Genomic DNA, 20,715 nt, shown 5'->3' on the forward strand with positions numbered 1-20,715 from the left:
TTTACATAAATGATTTGAATATGAGCATAAGAGGTACAGTTAGTAAGTTTGCAGATGACACCAAAATTGGATGTGTAGTGGACAGCAAAGAGGGTTTCCTCCAATTACAACAGGATCTTGACGAGATGGGGTTTAATTCAGATAAATGCAAGGTGCTGCATTTTGGGAAAGCAAATCTTAGCAGGACTTATAAACTTAATGACAAGTCCTAGGAAGTGTTGCTGAACAAAGAGACCTTGGAGTCCAGGTTCATAGCTCCTTGAAAGTGGAGTCGCAGATAGATAGGATAGTGAGGAAGGTGTTTGGTATGCTTTCCTTTATTGGTCAGAGTATTGAGTACAGGAGTTGGGAGGTCATGTTGCAACTGTACAGGACATTGGTTAGGCCACTGTTGGAATATTGCAGCAGTTCTGGTCTCCTTCCTATCGGAAAGATGTTGTGAAACTTGAAAGGGTTCAGAAAAGATTTACAAGGATGATGCTAGGGTTAGAGGATTTGAGCTATAGAGTGAGGCTGAACAGGCTGGTGCTGTTCCCTAGAGTGTCAGAGGCTGAGGGGTGACCTTATAGAGGTTTACAAAATTGAGGGGCATGGATAGGGTAAATAGGCAAAGTCTTTTCCCTGGGTTGAGGAATCCAGAACTAGAGGGCATAGGCTTAGGGTGAGAGGGAAAGATATAAAAGAGACCTAAGGGGCAACTTTTTCAAGCAGAGGGTGGTAAGTGTATAGAGTGAGCTGCCAGAGGAAGTGGTGGAGGCTGGTACAATTGCAACATTTAAGAGGCATTTGGATGGGTATATGAATAGGAAGGGTTTGGAGGGATATGGGCTGGGTGCTGGCAGGTGGGACTAGATTGGGTTGGGATATCTGGTTGGCATGGATGGGTTGGACCCGAAGGGTCTGTTTCCATGCTGTACATTTCTATGACTATGCTCTTTTAAAAAAAAACTGCTCCAGGCTAACTTAGTACCTATTTTATATGGTTTTGAAGTTTAATCAAGAGACAGATCTCAATAAAACCCACTCTACTCACGATTGTAGATTTATAAAAACAATAAGATTGCACTTTAAAAAGCCACTTAGTTGCCCCGTGTTGTCAGTTCTCCCACATAGGTTTTTCCGAGGTCAGCTGTGAATGTGTCTGTTTGTTAATTTTTCTTAGAACAAGCTCTGATGTCCAGAGATACTTGAAATCAAACAGAACAGTCAGCTGTGCAAATTCTTTGCTGGGTCAGACAGTAGTGCAGGTTTATTTCTGTTTGATTCACTTCCCATGTGATCACTGCCTTTGTGTCTCTCCTTTTTCAAGTGCTGTTGTTTTGATCCTTTTTCCCCCAAAGTTCCAAAATAATGCAATGGCTTATAAAACCGTAATTTGGGATTCTAGAATATGAGGAAATCAGCTCCAACACTGATAATACCTCAAAAAAGGAATAGCTTCTACAGCCACAACATTTTCCCATCCTCCATCTAAGATTACCCAGAATCCTTAAGTTTGCAGTAATGTCTGTTTTTATAGATAGCATCTGAAAATTATTCAAGGAACTATGGTATTTGGAACCACATGTCGTTGTTACAGGTCCTGCCAGAGATGGAACCATCACTGAAGACATGATTCGTGCATCATTGATCTCTGCAGTTAGTGATAAACTGCGCTGGAGGATGAAAGAAGAAATGGATCGTGCTCAGGCTGAACTTGATGCACTTAAACGAACAGAAGAAGACTTGAAAAAAGGCCATCAGAAGCTGGAGATGATGGTCAGTAACTTGGACCAAGAAATGGTGAGTCCAGAAGAGGATTACTGTTTTTCCAAACCAGTAATTTAACATGGTAGGTCTCACACTAGCACAGTAAAACATAGCCCAGTTCAATATTTGGGTTTTATCAGTGAATGTGAATGATGAACCTTCTCCTTTGAACAGAGACGCCACATAGATCTTGGATTTAGCATGTACAATACTTAATGGCTGCAATATGACCTACAATTTAGCATATATCAATTATCTCAGCTAATTTGCATACATATTTGCTGATGCTGGCACCAGCAAAATATCTTGGCGACAGAGACCAGCAAATTTCTTTCCCTTTTCATTCCTTTTCCAGAGGTGTAAGGCAGTCTGATGACCTTTTCTTCATTCGACATACATGGTCTTAAGTTTTTTTTTCAGTTGGACTAACATGAACAGTGTCCAAGCGCAGTTCTGACTTATATTCACATATTTTTGAAATCAGTCTTGTAAATTGCCACCTGGATTCAGTTATATTCCTGGTTTTTATCATGTCAACTCTGCAATATTTTATAAAAGTCTGATTGCTGTAACTGTTTATACCGTTTGAGGTTTCAGTGACTCAAAACTGTCACGTTCCTAGGCTGATGTAGAGAAGAATATTGAAGTACTGAGGAAAAAGGATGATGAGCTGAGCATTGCACTGGAGAAAATGGAAAGCCAGTCTGAAAATAACGACATTGATGAGGTGGTGATACCAACAGCTCCCCTCTACAAACAGATCCTTAATCTTTATGCTGAGGAGAATGCCATTGAGGACACCATTTTCTACCTAGGTGAAGCACTGCGACGTGATGTCATTGATCTGGAGGTCTTTTTGAAGGTAATTAAAACCAAACTGACTTGGGAATTATTTCTTTCTTTAACTACTGCATCTGACCGTGTTTAACATAAGAAAATTATGCAGAGGAGTCCTGACAATGATTGTTAAAATGATGTGGTTGTTGTTGTTCTCAATAAATTTAGCTTGAATCTGAAATTACAGAGCAGGTGCATACTGCCTCACAACAGTACCTGCTAAATATGATATCCGTTTCTGCATGCACTCTGGCATCGAGCTTTACCTCACCAACACCTCTCTTGTCCTTTTACTTTTCAAATTGACGGATGACTTACCTGACATTACTGATCTATATTTAGATTTTGGTTAAGCAATGCCACGCAATTGTTAAAATACCTATTTTTGTTTTCAAATCACTTCATAGCCTGGTCACTCCCCATTACTGCAACCTCTTTTAATTCAACAAATCTAATATTGTCCCTATGAGCACCCATTTGGGATCACCACTGGTTGCTGTACCTTTACCTGCTCTTGTCTAAGCTTTATAATTCCATCCCAAAATACCTCTGCCTGTCTGGCTGTATTTTTAACCAAGCTTTTGTAGGTTTTCTTTAAATTACATTAGGGGAAACTATATAACTACATTTGATTGAAGTTGTTATTAAGTTATATTTGTTCCAAAGCAAATGGAATGGCAAATGATATTGGCTGAATCGACTCATCGCAGGTAACATTTGGCCTATTGTGTCTGCATTGACAGTTTAGTTGAATTATTCAATTTGTCCTACACTTTGCTCTTTCTCCACATCTTTGCAATTTTCCTATTGAAATAATTAAATTCTGTTTTGAATTAAGAGTGTCAGCAACTGATGAAACAGCTGGCCCAATTCAACTTCTGGTCAATGATAAGCCCCGAGGATGTTGGTAGGGAAGTCAGGAATAATAATGCCATTGAACATCAAGGAACAATAGCTTGATTCTGTCTTGTTTGAGATGGTCATTGTCTGGCACTTGTGCAATGTACGTGTTATTTGCCACTCATCAACACCCTCTTCCTCCAAAAATTTTGTACAATCTTTCTGCATATGGATGTAGAGTATGTTCATATCTGAGGAGCTGCTGAAGGCACGAAACAGTGTGAAATCATTTGCAAATGTTCCCACTTCTAATCTTGAGTGAAGGAGAGCCATTGAACTGGTGAAGTTGCTTTGGCTGAGGACATTGCTGCAGAAGCTCCTCGGAGGAATGTCCTGGGTCTGGCTTGATTGACCTCCAACCACCACAAACATCACGTTACAACACCAAATGTGGTTATCATGACTCCAAACAGCAAGGAGCTGCTCCTCCTCTCCTGATTCCCATTGGTTTCAGCTTTGCCAGAGTGGCCTGATGCCACATTTAGCTAAATGCTGTCTTGATGTCAAAGGCAATCATTCTCACCTCTGTTTTAAAGTTTAACCTTTCTTGGTCCAAGATTGTTGAGGTTTGGAGTTGAAATACCCAGTGGAACCTTCGCTGAGCATCAGTGAGTAGTTTATTGCTGTGTAAATGTTGTTTAATGGTACTGTCAACTATACTTTCCATTGCTTTGCTGATGATTTGAGAGTAGCCTGGGGCTGTTACTAGCCGGAGTGAATTTGTCCTTTTTAAAAAATTCAGGACATTTTTGAGCAACTTTCCACATTGTTACAAAGATGCCAGATGCAGTGGAACAGTTTAGTTAGGTGCACAGAGGCTTCTGGAACAGAGGTCTTCAGTACTACTGTTGTCAGGGTCCAAACCTTTTGCAATATGCAATGTCTTCAGACATTTCTTGATATCACATGAAGTGAACCAGATTGGCTGAAGACTGTCCTGTAGTGATGGGTACCTCAGAGGGGTCAAGGTGGATAGTTAACTTGACACTCTGGCTAAGGATAGTTACCAATGCTCCAGTCTTGTCCTTGCACTGATATGTTGGGTTCCCCCATCATTTGAGGAGCTGCTTTGAAGGTCAATTAGCTTAATTGGCTGGTTTGATTATGGAGCAATGCCAGCAATGCACGTTCAATTTCCACACAAGATGAAGTTACCATGAAGGTCCAAACTCTTACCCCTATCTGAAGCATGGTGACCCTCACTAATGAGAGTGGAGCCTTATAGTCCTCTGGGACGATGGTGATTTTTCACCTCTGGTTAGTTGTTAAACTGACCTTCACCAATCTCAGCTGTGTGGCAGGACTGCAGAACTCTGGTGTGTTGGTTGTGGGATTGCTTAATTGTATGCTGCTTCTCTGGTTCTCAGGGGGAGGTTGAAATTGGAGCTTCTTACATACTCTCATCATTTATATGCAACCAAAACAAGTCAGAAATATGAAACAGAAAATGCTGACATGTCAGAACTTGAAATCAAGTTAGAGCTGTAACTTAAGCAAGCACAGAAGAGAGAGAGGTGGACATATGGAGGAAGTCAAAATTGGATTGGATGATCGTTTTGTTAAACATATCCATTCATTCTGCAAGCATGACCCAGAGCTCAGGCTACCTGTTCTAATTCTCTGCTGTTCCCCCTCTGATCTCTCTTTGGTTTCCATCAATGAAACCCAATATTAGCTTGAGGAGCCACATCTCATTTTTCATTGGTTACTTTACAAACTTCTAGTCTCCACATTGAGTTATACTGTTGTACAGCAGATGTTGGTGATGACCATTCTTTTGTTTCTTTGTAACAGAAGATGACAGCACTAAGCAAAATGGGGACAATCTTCTCTTTGCCATTTTCCTTTTGTACCTAACTCAAACTCCCTCTGTAATTTTTCCAGGTCTGATGCAAGGAAGGCAGAGAATGTTTGTTTGTCTTTATTGTAAAGCAAATGATATGTACTGTTGGGAATTGGTAAACCATATAGGGCATTGATGTGAGTGCACCACAATACTGTATGCTGTTTTGCTGCCTTCAGTAGGGATATGCTTGCATTGAAAACCATTTAGAGAAGGTAACTAGATTGATTTCAGGGGTTGTCTTAAGAGGGAATGTTGTGAAGGAGTGGCCTATAGTAGTCTATTGCGAATTCTTATTAATATTTCACTGCCAGTGTTTGGAGGCTATGCTTTGTTACTCAAGATTAAGATCCTTCATTGCAACTAGGATAAATGTTCATCTCAGGTACAAGTGTCATTTGAGTTGTTACTATTCTGGGAATTTTAAAAATCAAAAACCCTGCTTTTGAAACAGTACTACTTGTAAATTTGTATTTTGTGGTCACTGCAAAAGTTAATGTTTTGTTCTCTCTCTGCAGCATGTAAGACTGTTGTCTCGTAAACAGTTCCAGCTTCGAGCATTGATGCAGAAAGCAAGGAAAACAGCAGGTCTTAGTGACTTGTACTAAGTAATTCTTTCTTTGACTCATCAGATCTAACAACTTAGTTTGTCTGCAATTAACCAGTTTCATAGAACATATTCCACTAAATTATTTAGTTTGTATTTACCTGTAACCTTAAATTGGAATAAAGCTTTAAATTCCAAACTTATTGACAGATGGGTTGGAGAAATGGTGGTCGACTTTACTTAACTGATTCAATAACATTTTTTTAAACTAAACTGCTTATCCAAGACAATAAAAACCTGAAGGGACCTTCTGGTTTTCTACAGTTCCAGGACAAGATACATGCTTGAACTTCAATTTCACGTTGCTATGTCCTGCATTGGCAACATCCCTCTAGATTTTCTGTATGATCTACAGTCACAGAGGCAGGCCCCATTGTTGTAGAAAAGTTGAAATGTCTTCCAGTTGCATTTTAAGCAAAATAATTTCATATGTCCACTTTCCTAGTTACTCTAAATCTTGGATCCACAGTGTTTCATAGCACAATCTTGAGTTAAAGAACAATTCAGAACTACTTACACTCTGCACCAGCCTTTATATACACCTAACTATTGTCAAAGTCTTCCATACATCTATAAAATTCTTGTCACCTACATAATAATCCTCCCTGTTCCCTTCAAACTAGAACTTGAGTTTAATACTGCAAACTTAAACACATGACACAGATAGTTGATCAAACTTTTTTTTAATCTGATGGTTTTATTCAATACATAGCTGCCTGCTCTACATAAATACTTAAGACATTAACAGCAGTGAAGTGAGGAAGACAGTCATTACATGAAAGGTTCTCTGCAAGTCTGGCAATTCATGGTCAGAAGTGATCACAAAAAAGACAGTAAACAAGGATACTGCCCATTTCCTACAAGGGGCTACATGCAGCAAGTTTGCTTTCGTTACTGCTGTCGAGGAAGGCTAGAGGGGAGAGGTTCAGAATTTCAGATCTTTCTGAATATCCCACAAGGTTGTAGCACTCTTTTGCAGCTGTGCTTCTTCATCTGGTTTCAGCACCATCTTCACAATATTAGAAATTCCATGGTTACCCAGAATACATGGAAGGCTCAGGAAAACTTCGTTTTTAATACCATGTAAATCCTAGAGAAAGAATAGGATGATCAGAATATTGCTGCTACTCAGTTATTTCAACTTTCCTCTTCCAGGATCTCATGCCTTCCTACAAAGGCAGGCACAATGACACAAACAGTTCAGTTGATAGTCATATTGCTTACCAAATTCAAAACATGCTTCTTACCTTAACCATTGTGGATACAGGGTGCACTTTATTCAGATTTTTCATAATAGTCCCTACCATGTCTGCCACAGACATCCCAATAGCCCAGGAAGTGTATCCTTTCAATTTTATCACCTCATAAGCACTGTGGAAAAAGCAATAAAAAGTGAACTCCCCAATCAACAGTTCAGTGGTTTTCATTAATAGCTGGAAGTAACAGGAGAGAGTTTTCTTCCCACACCCCACCCCTTCCTCCTGTATCCAACAGGTACTGCTTCAGACCCAACTAACATTGTATATTTAAATATGCATATACTGTGTATAATCAATAATCTCAGAGCTGGATGCTTTAACTAAGATGACTTGCCATTTGCCAAGATGGAGGAATACCCTTTGTAAAGTGTATTTATCAAGCTGAAGTACATGAAAAATGGACTGTTTTTATTTGTACACTATCAAAGATGAAGCTTGTTTGTGCAGTTTCCTGCTGAGATGTAAATTTCCAATCATTGAGCAATATTGCAGTTCAGTTCAATTGTATTCCAACTAATTCACTTTTGGAAGATCATCCTCCTCTCACCCTCTCTTAGGATGTGAGCTTTGTTTGTGATATTGGTGAGGAATATAGATTATCCGAAGGTGGTCTCGCGGTCCCGATAGAAACATTACATCAATGATGTGTTTCCAACACTGATCGCATCTTTTGTTTAGTGATTAAAAGTGAACTCTACTTCCTGAAACGCTGCCAAGAACAGTCCTGGACTGATGGAGCCCAGGTACCATCTCCAAATGACTGACCTCCCGGGCTCTCTCTGCCCCCTCTCACTCTTTCCCTGGAGTGTACCCTAAACCCCCTTTTTACCCAGATAACCTCTCCAACAATGTCCTGTACAGGGCAGAAGTGGAACCTGTCAAAAAGTTGCACTAAGAAGTTGTGTGCCCATGCTATTTGGAGACTTCATTAACATTCCAGTTAATGGCCACAATACAAGTTTGTCAGATCTCTCCAACTCTTACCTGTCCACCACATCCCTGTGCACTTTCTTCCAATTCTCTTTGTCTTTGTCAGTTCCTAGCTCAGGATGGAGTTCCTTCAAGTTCACACCTGCAACATTCATACCACTCCACACAGGCACTATGATAAAACAAAACAAGGTGAATAAGTAACAACACCAATATAATCCACCAGTCATCATATTCTGTTATGCAACAAAAAGTACTCTTGACAAGTCTAAATGAAGTTTGGAAAACTGTTCTTTTGAGATGGAATGGAATTTACACTTTGCAACTCATTTGAAAGGATTACAGGAAAGGACAAAATGACCAAACATGCCTGCTCCTTCTTGGATTACATCATTATCCAAAGTCTTTTCAAGGTGGTTCCCAAGGGCATATAAAAAATATTACTGCATGGAAAGGACAGACGAGTTGTTGGAGTACTATACTCATGATCCCCATCATTACCTGAAATTCAATTTGGTTCACTTTCAACAAGAAATTACCCAGAAATATATCCTTTTGAATTGGCTTAGATACTAATTTATTTTCAATGAAAAACACCCTCTCCCCCCCCCACCTCAAAAAAAAAGTGCAGATTGGTAGGATCTGTGGGAGTCTGATGAAACATCATTGACCTGAAACTGAGTTTTTCTATCTCAACATGGTACCAGAGCAACTGAGTATTTGTAGCATTTACTTTTGAGATTACATAACTGGTAGGAGAGAAGCACTAGGAGTCATGATGCTTCACAAACATAACCAAACAGAACTGACTTGACAGACGATCTGGTCTTTTTGTTATATGGTTTACAGAGCTCTGCAAAATAACCTTCTGCTCCTGAAGTAATTTAACAATGCGGTCTAAAACAGATGACCCTCAGCAATATGAAACTACAAACATTATTCTAAAGTAGAACTTGTATATATGTTTTTTTTAAACTGACTGCAATCAATCCTCTACTTCTAAAGATTATCCTCCACCGGATTTCTAATTTTATCTTGGCTGAGAGATCCTAGTTTAAATTCCAGATAAAACAACGAGATTATATTGCTTCAACCTTTCCACTTATTGCAGTTGAAAAAAATTTACAATAGAATTGTCCACTGGTTCATGGGATGGGACAGAGCAACCCCTTGTCCTGAGAGTATAGCCAAGTAGTTTGTCAGCCAAATAAATGTTGTTCACAAGTTATGCTCATTAGCGAAAGCTGCCAAAAATGTTTGCTGGTATTATTCAAAGTGACCAAATATCAGGCTGCAGACATTTTTGGAAACAAACTAAGTGAATCAGTGATAGAGCTATTTGTTTCCATGTTAAACAGCCAAATGACATTTGACCTACTTCAATTTCATCTGTAACCTTAAGTATAAATTGGACTGCCTCTTACACACATACCACTCGAGTCTCCATGTTCACCAATAACCCAGCCATGACAGCTGGAGCTGTGGATTCCTAATCTCTCTCCCATTAGGTATCGGAACCGAGCTGAGTCCAGGTTACAGCCACTGCCAATAACACGATGCATGGGAAGACCACTCAGCTTCCACGCCACATAGGTCAGAATGTCCACTAGTGGAAAAGAAAGAAACATGTAATTACATAGAATAACCCTCAAAAGCAACTTCTTACCCAAACCATACAGAGAAACATGTACTCAGTCTGTAGCTAAATAAGCAGTCTGCATTTCTCTAGAAAATGGATAACTTTGATTAAACAATGCTAGCAGATGACATTGGGATAAATTCTTTCATTCGTTTCACCTCGATTGTCTGAAGGAGAAATACAAGATACGATCACTCTGAATGACTGAATAATGGTGCAACTCAAAAGGCCAATGGTCTACTACTCCCATTTCTCACTGCCACTAAACTTCCTGTTAATTCCAGCACATAAACAGTTAACATCTGAACTATTTCATGGGATTACTGAAAAGGCTCATTTGCCTCCATTAGAGATTTATCCCTTTAATCTCATTTTAGCACATGACTGAACAGTAAGCTGAACCTGGAGTAGTTTTTGTTGTGGAGGCAGCTTTACCATGAATAGTTTGCAGTTTCCAGTGGTAGTGCTCTTTACTGTGAAAAGCTGGCTCTGCACATTCCATCAGGGAAGTTATTTTTCAGTCTTCTCCTGTACCTCACCAGCTCATTTTTACTCACAATCTCTTCATTCAGATTCCTCAGTGAGAGCCCATTTAAAAATGAAAGTAAATACCCACATCCAGATTGAGCCACCCTATTTACTTAGTCTCCAAATTGCCAACCAGCAGCTTGACATCCCTGTACTGTCCATGTTGGGCTATAATACATAGTGCAGGCTGAAGAGACTGCTACTGAAGTCAAAGTGTAAGTAAAATTGAAAGGCCAAAATTGAAGCAGCACCTGTAGCAAGTAGACCTGAAGGTGTACATGCAAGGCAGCACCTATAGACAAAATCTTGAATCAAGTACACTACAGACAGAAATGAAACTCTTCAAACTCAGGCAGTGTCCAAAAATCATCTGATTCAATCTAACAAAGTAGTCAGGGAAGGGAAGATAGAACACTTGTGTTTTGACGAAGGTAGCTTTGTCTGTCGATACTAACTTGCAAAATTGTGGACAGGCAGGACTTTTTACATATCAGAACAAATAGTAGCATATGTAACAATGGCAAGGGTGTAGAGATGGCCAATTAGATTGGGCTTGAAAAATAATAACTTTACTAATTGATGCCATTACTAATAGGGTGAAGCTTTGAGTTACCATGCAAGAAAAAGCCATTAAAACATGGAGGAGTGAAACTTAAACCAAAAACTACTAGAGGCATGTCAAAGTAGAGTTGGGCTGTCATAACAAATAAAGGAAGACAAATAAAGACAGTGGTGTAGTTTTGTCACAAAGTATGTCAATGATGTAAACCAAGCCAAAGCTGACTCAAGGATTTTAAAACCAATGAAAGTAAACGTGAAATTAACTGGCAGTGAAATATTAACAAACCAAAGAGATTAAATGTGGAATAGTGAGGATTACTGGGTCAAGGATGGCTCCAACTGAAGCTGTTAATGCCCTCTAGTTATTAACTTTAATAATTCAATTTTATGCAAACTATTTCATAGTAGATCATAAAAGTAATTTGTCCTTAAGATGTAGGAGACAACTTCAGAAAGGAAATTATATCACAGCAAAGTAGAACTTAAACAATTATCCAACCCCAACAAGATAGAAAAAGGATTGCATTTTCTCCAACTCTGAGCAAGCACAATTATGGTCAAACTTTGTGTACTGTTACAAAATGCTCACCTGGATTGGATACAACCAGTATGATGCAATCTGGGCTGTTCTTGACGATGTCAGGAATTATATGTTTGAAGATATTCACATTACGTTGAACAAGATTCAAGCGGCTCTCACCCTCCTGCTGCCGAGCACCAGCTGTGACCACAACCAGCTTGGATCCAGCGGACACGCTGTAATCTGCCAAATTAATAACAGTTACATTAACATTTAGTGGTGTTACACACCTCATTGTTGCAAACTATCAAGGTAAACAACAGCCCCATATTTTAGTTCCCTATTACACAATATTTGCACATGCATTAACATTCTGGCCCTAAACCCCAGGCCTTAGGCCCATAAACAAAGTTTCTATTTCATCATTAGAAGGCTGACAGACTTCAAAGCCTTTACACAAACCACAGAACAGAAACAGACCAGTCTATGCTTCACATTTGGAGTCTTCTACCACTCAATCATAATTGTGAAGACTCAAGAGGTAGCCACTCAGCCCTTCATGCCTGCACACGCTCTTCAAATGAGCATCATTACTCCTTCCTCTAACCCATTTCTCCACCTTCCCACCCCGGATGTTTGTGCATGCACTGCTATTTGTTGTTGGCACAACTCAAAGCCTGATTACATGTTAACACATTACTTCCGTGTGCACTCAATAATTATGTGCTTTGTCTTCCCACTGATCTTGTACTCACCCTTGCCAGACACAATCTTGTGGGTGCGAAGGAAGAGGCTACCATGTTGCAAATCCATCATCTCACCCTTTAATTTGTCCTCCATTACATCCACCAGAGCCACCTCATCTGCTAGGTCCTGAAGCAAACAACAATATTGGTTACAGCTATCATGAAGGCAATACCTAATTCCATAAACTGCAAAGTTTAATATTCTTGAAACAAATGGCAGATTAGATCTCAAGTAGGTGAATCCTAGCCAACTAGTACTCTTGTAGAAAGTTGGGGTTTAAGCTGTCTGTCAGGTTACACCCATGTCTCAAACTCAGAAGATTGCAGATTTAAGTTTTATTGTACAGAATGGAGTACAGAGGTCTGGGCCCATATTCTACCTCAGTATTTCACTGTTAGAGATTCATTCTTGTATAGGAGATGTTACACCAAGGTCCTGCCTATGACTATGTGATAACACTCCATGGCACACAAGATCATCCATCCTTGGAGGATCTCAGAACTGCAGAAATCCATCTAAATATGAAAAACTAGCAACTCCAAATGATCTACCACATCCAAATTCCATCTTACCTTTAACAAGATGCTTATAGCACATGCCATTCCTACTGCACCCACACCAACTATTGTTATTTTGTTGTGTGACTGACTGGACTGTGTTGTCGCCAAATGCCCAATCAGCTTCTCCTTGAGGGATGCCATTTTTGCTGCTAAAGGAGAAAAGATATTCACATCAGTCTAACATACACCTTATAAACATTCCAAGAAGCACACTATTACAAATCAGGAAGTAGAATTGTTAAATATTGAAGTCCAACGATCTCTGCAATGTGTATGAATACATCATTATTTTATTTAATTATACAACAAATTAGATAAAACAAGTTTGTAACAAGCTGCAAACTTCAATTTAAAAGATACATTCTTTGGTACGTCTGTCCAGATTGGCTTGATGAAACATCACAGTCTGAATGATCCAATTAATTAATTTACTCCATTTGATTTGTATATATCATGATATGGTTGCCTTAGAAATTGCTTTTAGAAAGAATACCAAGCTCAAATTGCACTTCATCTTTCCAGCATTCCTCAACGATAATAATTTCAAAGCCTTGCTGAAAGTATGTCAAAAGCTATTTGCTCCCAAAATAGGAAAAGGGGCTCCCAAAATGAACAAAGTTTGGCAAAGGTGGTTGTCCTTGAATTTCTATGAGGAGGGTTTCAATCGCTTCTACAAGCACTAGCGTTCCAGCCATCTGTTCACTTCTTGAATAATATTTTCTGAACCTTCTTCACAGTAAATAACTCTTAGCTTATCTATACTTTAACTCTGATCTCTTAAATCAGATATTTATTCAGTACCTGGATATTTTTACAATCACTGACCAAAATTATTTGCAGAGTTCAGGTGTGGCAGTACAAGCTTTTTTTTCCTATAGACTGGCCACTTAAAATTCATTTTATCTCAGGCTGGTAATGCATTCCAAAATCTGACTCACCTTCACTGCTACTGCCACACAGTACTGCTGGTTTCAATAAGCTTTCCGTCAACAGCATTCAATCCCTGATATTCTGCAGGTTAGGGTAATGTAATTTATATCATACTGCTCATTCCACTTACCTCATCTCATTAAATTGCATTTGTCCACATTGATTATTATTTGCAACTATTTTCCCAATCTATTTAGATCCATTTTATTTTTGGCTTCTCACATCACATTCTGAAACTCCAGACATTCACCTCAGCCTATCCAAAGCCTAAACCTGTTATTATGGGTAGAATGCTTTATGTTCCTGGCAGCCACCCTGCACGTGCTTACATCTCCAGTGTTTTATGTTATGTATGGATTTAGCGAATTGAAGGCTGATCACAATTCATCATTTCCAGGTGTCTGAGACTTCATGGGGTAGATTGTATTTATTTGGGAGCAATAGTTACATTTTCTTTCCTTAGCTCCTCTCCAAATTTTTGTCAATGATCTTAAATCTGTGCTCTAATTACTGTTCAATTGCCACAGACTCCAGAACCGGAGAACGTATGAAGGTTACAGTGGGGAAAGTGCAGCTTGGAATAGAACATTCCAGATGCCTGAAGGATCTGTTAGGGAGACCACTCGAGCCTTGTCATTTATGCACCAACCCCTCACTGTAACAATTCTATTCTCATAACCCAACATAACCAGCATACAACTACAGCTTGGTTGCCCTACAATATTTAGTCCAATTCAAAACAGTCCTCCTCTTTATGCTGCTTTTGCACATACCATCCACTGGATGAAAATCAGGTTTCATATGTCAGCCGATATTCAGCTGTACTTCTATCACCACACTGAATTCAGTGGTTTGCAACGTTAAATAATATCAATTCATTGATGCAAAGCTTTCTCCAGCTCAATAGTCAAATTATTTTCCACTATGCCAACCACTTCAAACTACTTCCCCACTCCAACATTTCCACACCCCAACCATAGTGACATTGTTCTTCCCAACTGCTTAGCAATACTCAGTGGAAATGGTATTTTGTTCCAAATTGGATTTCAAATTTAAGAATTAACAGATTTCCAAGACTGTCCAATTCCATCTCTCATCTCTATCCCTGGGAATCCCATACCCCATGATTATGCCTTAACCATTTCCAGGTACAACTTCCCTAATGTTTCATTGATAAATGCTAATGTTTAAATTATATAACTGGCACTTTAGTTCCTTTTATCCATCATCCATTTTGGATCGTGTAACCCTCCACTCGGTTTTAAAAATCTTCAGCCTACCCTACATATCCTTCACTGTTAGGTCTCCAAGAAACCACCCAATCACCATTTTACAAGCACACGGATCTTCCAACCCAGACCTGGTGTCTAGTTCTTCTCATCTTTTCCCTACGTTGTCAATCAGCCATCCATTCAACTAAACTAACCAACCACTTTGCAACACGGAGACAAGTTGTGGCTGTTCAGAAACTCTGGAATCTCATGATTTATATAAATTATTCAATAAGAAACAGTGACTCTGTAGTTAATGCCCACCTCCATTAAACTGTTGGAAATACCGTAAGATAAAAAATACAATGAACAATAACTTTCATGAAAACTCCTTTATTATCTTCACAAAAAATAACTATGGGATAAGCAGTAGCAAAGTGCAAATTTTAATTATGCATGTCTAACTCCAGGTTAGTTGTACTTGCATGGCAGGGAAGGGAGGGAGTGGAGAGATAAAATAGGAAGGAAATGTGAGAAAAAAATGTAAGCAAGCTAAACTGAATCATTTCTGGAGGGTGGTGGTTATGGAATCTACATAATTTGGTAACATTGCACAGTTGACATCAGTCCAATGAGAAAGGAAGAAGAAATTTCAACAGGCAGTTACACAAGACCAGAAAAAGCACAGTCATTATTGCGTAAACACCATTTCGCTCAACTAAATTGCTTTTGCAAACACAGTTAACAGATAAATTGGCTGAGGTGTCACCTACAGTCTTCTGAAATAAGCAGTGAACCAGATGTCCAGGAATAATCAAAGATTTCATTTAAATGTCCATTCTGCGATTTTCCTGTTCCCAAGACAGCAATACATGAAGTTAAGCACTGTAACACTAACTGCCAGTTAAAATCTAACTGTTATACTTAAAATAATTAACATTCTGCCATTGTCATTGGCACATTGGCAGGGAAAGCTGTAAAGAACAGTGGAAGGTGACTCATCAACACCTTGTAATAAATCTTGTGATAGTTTTACATTGATATTATCACTAATCTTAACTTTAAAAGGGTGAATTGCACATCAACAGAATCCTGAATTTTATTTTGTCAGCAAATGATTAGGGCTCAAAATGCAGCCTTGCATCCTGCTGTAATTAACAGCTTCACTAAACTAACAGGTGACAGAAGGGTTTTAAAAACTGGATATACACAACTGGAAATAATTGTTTCTTGTCCCACAGATGCAGGCAGATCCATTGTGTATTACCAGCACTGACTTATTGCAGGTTTCCAGATTCTGCAACATTTTGCTTACTTAAGTGTACAACAAGACTTAAAAAGGGCAGTTTGATGTTACTAAACAGGGAGGCAATTTTGATCATATTTTAAATTTTCTTGTATACCCTGCTTTTGTAGAATGCTCCATGCAGCATGACAAATGAATGAGATTGAAAAAGAAAATGTAATTTAAAAATGCTGGATTAAATTTCTTCTGGACATCTATTGTATTTTTAATTTTTTTTTAATAATGCGATTGCATGAATATTTGAAGACAAAGCCTACATAAAAAGAATTCATGCAAATGAAAGCAACTAAGATTTACAGCATGAATACCTTCAGTGGGCCAACCAGTTCCTTTCTGTGATATAATTTTCTTGCCATAAGAGTTACCTGACCCCATTGGGCAACTCTAACCAAAGATCTTGACTCAGCAGGCTTTCATTTATTCAAAAGAAAATCACAGAAACCTTGGCTCTATCTAATTAGGAGTACAAACATACAATAAAATTGTCGATTCAAACTTTTACTTTGAAAACCAGGCCCAGTGAGACAGCAAGCAGAAGCAGGAAGAATCCCAAGATTTGACAATGGAAAATTTTCAATAGTCAGTAATTCACAGGGCAGTTAAAAAAATATCCAATAGACAGCAGTGTTTGCATTCATAAAGAAGCCATAATAGTAGTTAACTAAGTTCACTTTTTGCTTCAAGCTTTTGTCTCAAAAATCCATTCCATAATCATTTCACTTGAGGGAAACTTTGCATTAATCCGGAGTTTTCAGAAATATAAATCCACCATCACTATTGTGTAGAAATAAAAATTTACTATCTGTGTTAATTGTTGCCTTGATCACCACCAAGGCGAATGCCTTGGAAGTTAAAAACCAAAAAATTCTACTAAATTCCTCAAAGTAATACACTTCTGATTTCTATCAGTTCAGTTATCTTGAATTCCTGATGAAAATAAGGATACAGCAGTAAATGCTAGTTATGCTTAGCTTTTAAAAAAATAATGTTTAGTCACTCATATTCAATCTAGACAGATCTCTGTAGTCCTCGTTAGTTGCCTCAAAATGGTCAAAACTGCACAAAACCATTTTCCTCATTTCATTGTCTCTCCTGGGATAATATCAAATTACTTCACAGAGTTCTGGATGTAGGTTTGCTCACTGAGCTGGACGGTTCATTTTCAGACATTTCGTCACCATACTAGGTAACATCAGCAGGGTGCCTCCGGATGAAGCACTGGTGGTATGGCCTGCTTTCTATTTATGTGTTTAGGTTTCCTTGAGTTGGTGGTGTCATTTCCTGTTTTTTCTTAGGGGGTGGCAAATGGGATCCAAGTCAATGTGTTTGTTGATTTTGTTTTGTGTCACCAAATAAAGCACAGCTGATTATTCATCTCACTTGTGTTTGTGGAATCTTACAAAATGAGTGCCAGCGTAATTCATTAGGAGTGGGGCTCTTTGGGCATTGATCAGGTCAACACACACATTGACTTGGATCCCATTTCCCATCCCCTCAGAGAAAACAGGAAATGATGTCACCAACCCAAGGAAACCTAAACACAAATAGAAAGCAAGCCATAAAACCAGTGCTTCATCCAAAGGCTTACTGATGATGCTACCTAGTATGGTGACGAAACATTTGAAAACAAACCTTCCAGCTCAGTGAGCAAAACCTACATACAGAACCTCAACTTGAGCTACAAATCTTCTCAAAACTTGCTAATTCACAGTTTTTGAAACAAATTCGAGCACTGGAAGAGCAAACTACTGCAGATGCTAGAATCTGCACTGAAAACAAAAAGGATGTCATTGGGCTCAGAAGACTTGAGTTTTAAAGAAAGACTAGGACTTTTTTTCCACTGAAGCGTAGGAGGTTGAGAGGAGACCTTATAGAAGTTTATAAAGTAACAAGGGGTATACGTAGAGTTAATGGTAGATGTTTTTTCCCCTGATGGGAGATTTTGAGACAAGAGGGCATATTTTTAAAGGCAAGAGGCAAAAAATTTTAAAAAGACATGAGGGGTTTTTTTTAAAACAGGGTGGTTTGCACGTGGAATGAACTTCCTAAGGAAGTGGTGGATGTTGATACAAATATAATGTTTAAAAAACATTTGGACAAGTAACATTTGATAAGTACATGAATAGGAAAAGCTTGGAGAGATATGGGCCAGAAGCAGGCAGGTGGGACTAGTTCAGTTTGAGATTTATGCTCTGCATGGACTGGTTGGACAGAAGGATCTATTTTCGTGCTGTATGAATCTACATCACAGCGGGTCAGGCAACAAGCATGGAGAGACAGCAGCCTAATGTTTCGAGTCTACATGACTCTTCGTCAGAGCTCAAACATGGGAATTTACCATCAACTGTATGATTTCGGACTACAGTAGGTAGGTGGGTATCCAACCCAGGCAAGAAAGCCACCTCCGCTGCATTTGCCGCAGCATCTTACAACATGCACGTGTACCGCGCTACACAGCAGAGGGCAGCGTTCGCATTCCGCAGATGGTGCCAGGCGCAAGAAAGGCAGGACCCGAGGCGAGAGAAAAACGCGACCATCGCCTGTCAGCAGCAAGATCACGGAGAGGACTCAATCGCATCTGTTTCTGAACCCTTCCTCCCAACGCGACTTCCAAATTGTGGTGGAGATTATCAGCGCTGTTTCGATTTACAGGAAAGGACAGCCCCGGCTCCGCCATCTCACCAAGAACAACACACTACACAATAATTACATCAATTTAGCATTTTAAAAAGCTGCACTACCGATAGATAAATGCAATTGGATAAGACTTAGAATGCTGCTAAAAGAGTGACACAATCACTTTAGCAGTAATGCAACAGAGTAAAATGTATCCCTTTGTATCACGATACCAATACACACTTACATTCAATTTTATACATGACGTGATACAGCACTTAATGTATAACATTAAATGTGATGCAAGTATAACGTTTTGTATTAAATAGGGATGCAAAATTTACTATGTCGCAAACATAGTGGTTGATCAAATATTATTGCTCAGTGGCTGTAATTCTAAATTGCTACATGTCTCGCTACAACTTACCACTTCGTTAATGTCTCCTCTGACCAAGATCTGCAGTAGGCCACGCCTACGCCTGACAGCCTCTATTTATAGGCTGCGTCATAATGCGTCACGTGCTCATCTACATATGATGCTGCGAAGGCGGGTCAGACCAGACAATGATTGACAAGATATTGGATCGTGTCTGCATGCACGTACTATCAAGCGAGCAAGTGGTCACAGTCGAGGATTCTTGGGGGAAAGTGAATGTATATGTTATCGCGTGGTCATGATGAACCTTCCTGGAAACCATTACAGATGCTCACCCTTATGCTGGATGCACGTCTAATTGAATTGTGAATGAGAAGTGTGGTGTCGCAACCCATTCACATTCATCTGCGTAATTCTCGAACAGATATAACTTGCTAAGTACTAGGCAGATGAGTTCCTGATAGAAAATTAATGAAGTTGGATATCTTATGGACATGCTTTTCTTCAGATATACTTTGAAACGGATCAAATCATCATCTGGATTAGTGGTGCTGGAAGAGCACAGCAGTTCAGGCAGCATCTGAGGAAAATCGACGTTTTGGGCAAAAGCCCTTCATCAGGAAGAAAGGCAGGGCTTTTGCCCGAAATGTCGATTTTACTGCTCCTCAGATGCTGCCTGAACTGCTGTGCTCTTCCAGCACCATTAATCCAGAATCTGGTTTCCAGCATCTGCAGTCATTGTTTTTACCGCGGATCAAATCATCAGTAGCGTTCCAAACTTTTCACTTTTTGCCAATGCACTTCACCACTTACTCAACAGCAACCTGCATTTACAAAATGCTTTTAACACAGTAAAATGTCTAAAGGCGTTTCACCGATGTGACAATACGTCGCACACAAAGGATTGAGGAACGTAGTGAACTCAAAAGTGTAAAGAGTGTGATAAGTTAAGATGGAGGTTGACGTTAACCAAGTATGAAAAGCCAGTTACACAAGCAGAAGCTGAGAAAAGCACAGAGATCTCTCGCTAAGAAAGTTAGCATGGTACATTTATAGTAGGCAATTAGGGTTGTAGGTGAAAGGCAAAATGAATAGAACAAGATTCTGAGAGGAAGGGTGTCAGAAGAATGTAGAAAAATATGATTTGGTGATAAAAGCCACACTAATGTGGGGTAAGTGCTGGAAGCTTCTTTAATGGGGAGGTTTCTTTTTTAATTCGTTTGTGTGATGTGGGTGTCATAGGTGAGAGTGCCAGAGGCCAATTAAAATTGACCACTTTACTGTGGGTCTGCAGTCACATCTTAATCAGACCAGGTAAGGATAGCAGATTTCCCTCCTTTAAGTGAACCAGATGAGATTTTATGACATGGTTATCATTAGGCTAGTTTTTTTTTAACTGATTTCAGATTACACCATAAGAACTAGGAGCAGGAGTAGGCCGACTGACTCTTTGAGCCTGCTCCGCCAATCAATAAGATCATGGCTGATCTTTTCATTGTCTCAGATCCACTTACACGCACTCTCAGCATATCCTTTAATTCCATTATTGTTCAAAAAAAATCTACCTTAGCTTTTAAAACTTTTACTGAAGTAGCG

General features: G+C 39.2%; 2 protein-coding genes across 3 annotated transcripts in view; one reads left to right on the forward strand and one right to left on the reverse strand.

Moving 5' to 3' along the window:
* Nucleotides 1-6,079, forward strand: part of tsg101a (tumor susceptibility 101a) — a 52,476-nt gene extending 46,397 nt beyond the window's left edge. For both annotated transcript variants that reach the window (XM_043706097.1, XM_043706096.1), the window contains exons 8-10: nt 1,580-1,782; nt 2,372-2,611; nt 5,848-6,079. In XM_043706097.1, coding sequence (XP_043562032.1) covers nt 1,580-1,782; nt 2,372-2,611; nt 5,848-5,937 — 533 coding nt within the window. In that variant the 3' untranslated portion in view covers nt 5,938-6,079. The remainder of the gene's footprint in view (nt 1-1,579; nt 1,783-2,371; nt 2,612-5,847) is intronic.
* A 523-nt stretch (nt 6,080-6,602) lies between these two features.
* Nucleotides 6,603-19,275, reverse strand: LOC122557897 (L-lactate dehydrogenase A chain). Its single transcript, XM_043706098.1, has 8 exons — nt 19,171-19,275; nt 12,693-12,829; nt 12,129-12,246; nt 11,443-11,616; nt 9,558-9,731; nt 8,180-8,297; nt 7,184-7,307; nt 6,603-7,026 (listed from the first exon to the last, which is right to left on the reverse strand). Exons 2-8 carry the CDS (start codon nt 12,819-12,821, stop codon nt 6,862-6,864), a joined length of 1,002 nt encoding a protein of 333 aa, XP_043562033.1. The 5' UTR covers nt 12,822-12,829; nt 19,171-19,275; the 3' UTR covers nt 6,603-6,861.
* Nucleotides 19,276-20,715: the final 1,440 nt, after the last annotated feature.

Source organism: Chiloscyllium plagiosum, chromosome 16, assembly GCF_004010195.1.
Source record: "Chiloscyllium plagiosum isolate BGI_BamShark_2017 chromosome 16, ASM401019v2, whole genome shotgun sequence".
Classification (NCBI taxonomy): domain Eukaryota; kingdom Metazoa; phylum Chordata; class Chondrichthyes; order Orectolobiformes; family Hemiscylliidae; genus Chiloscyllium; species Chiloscyllium plagiosum.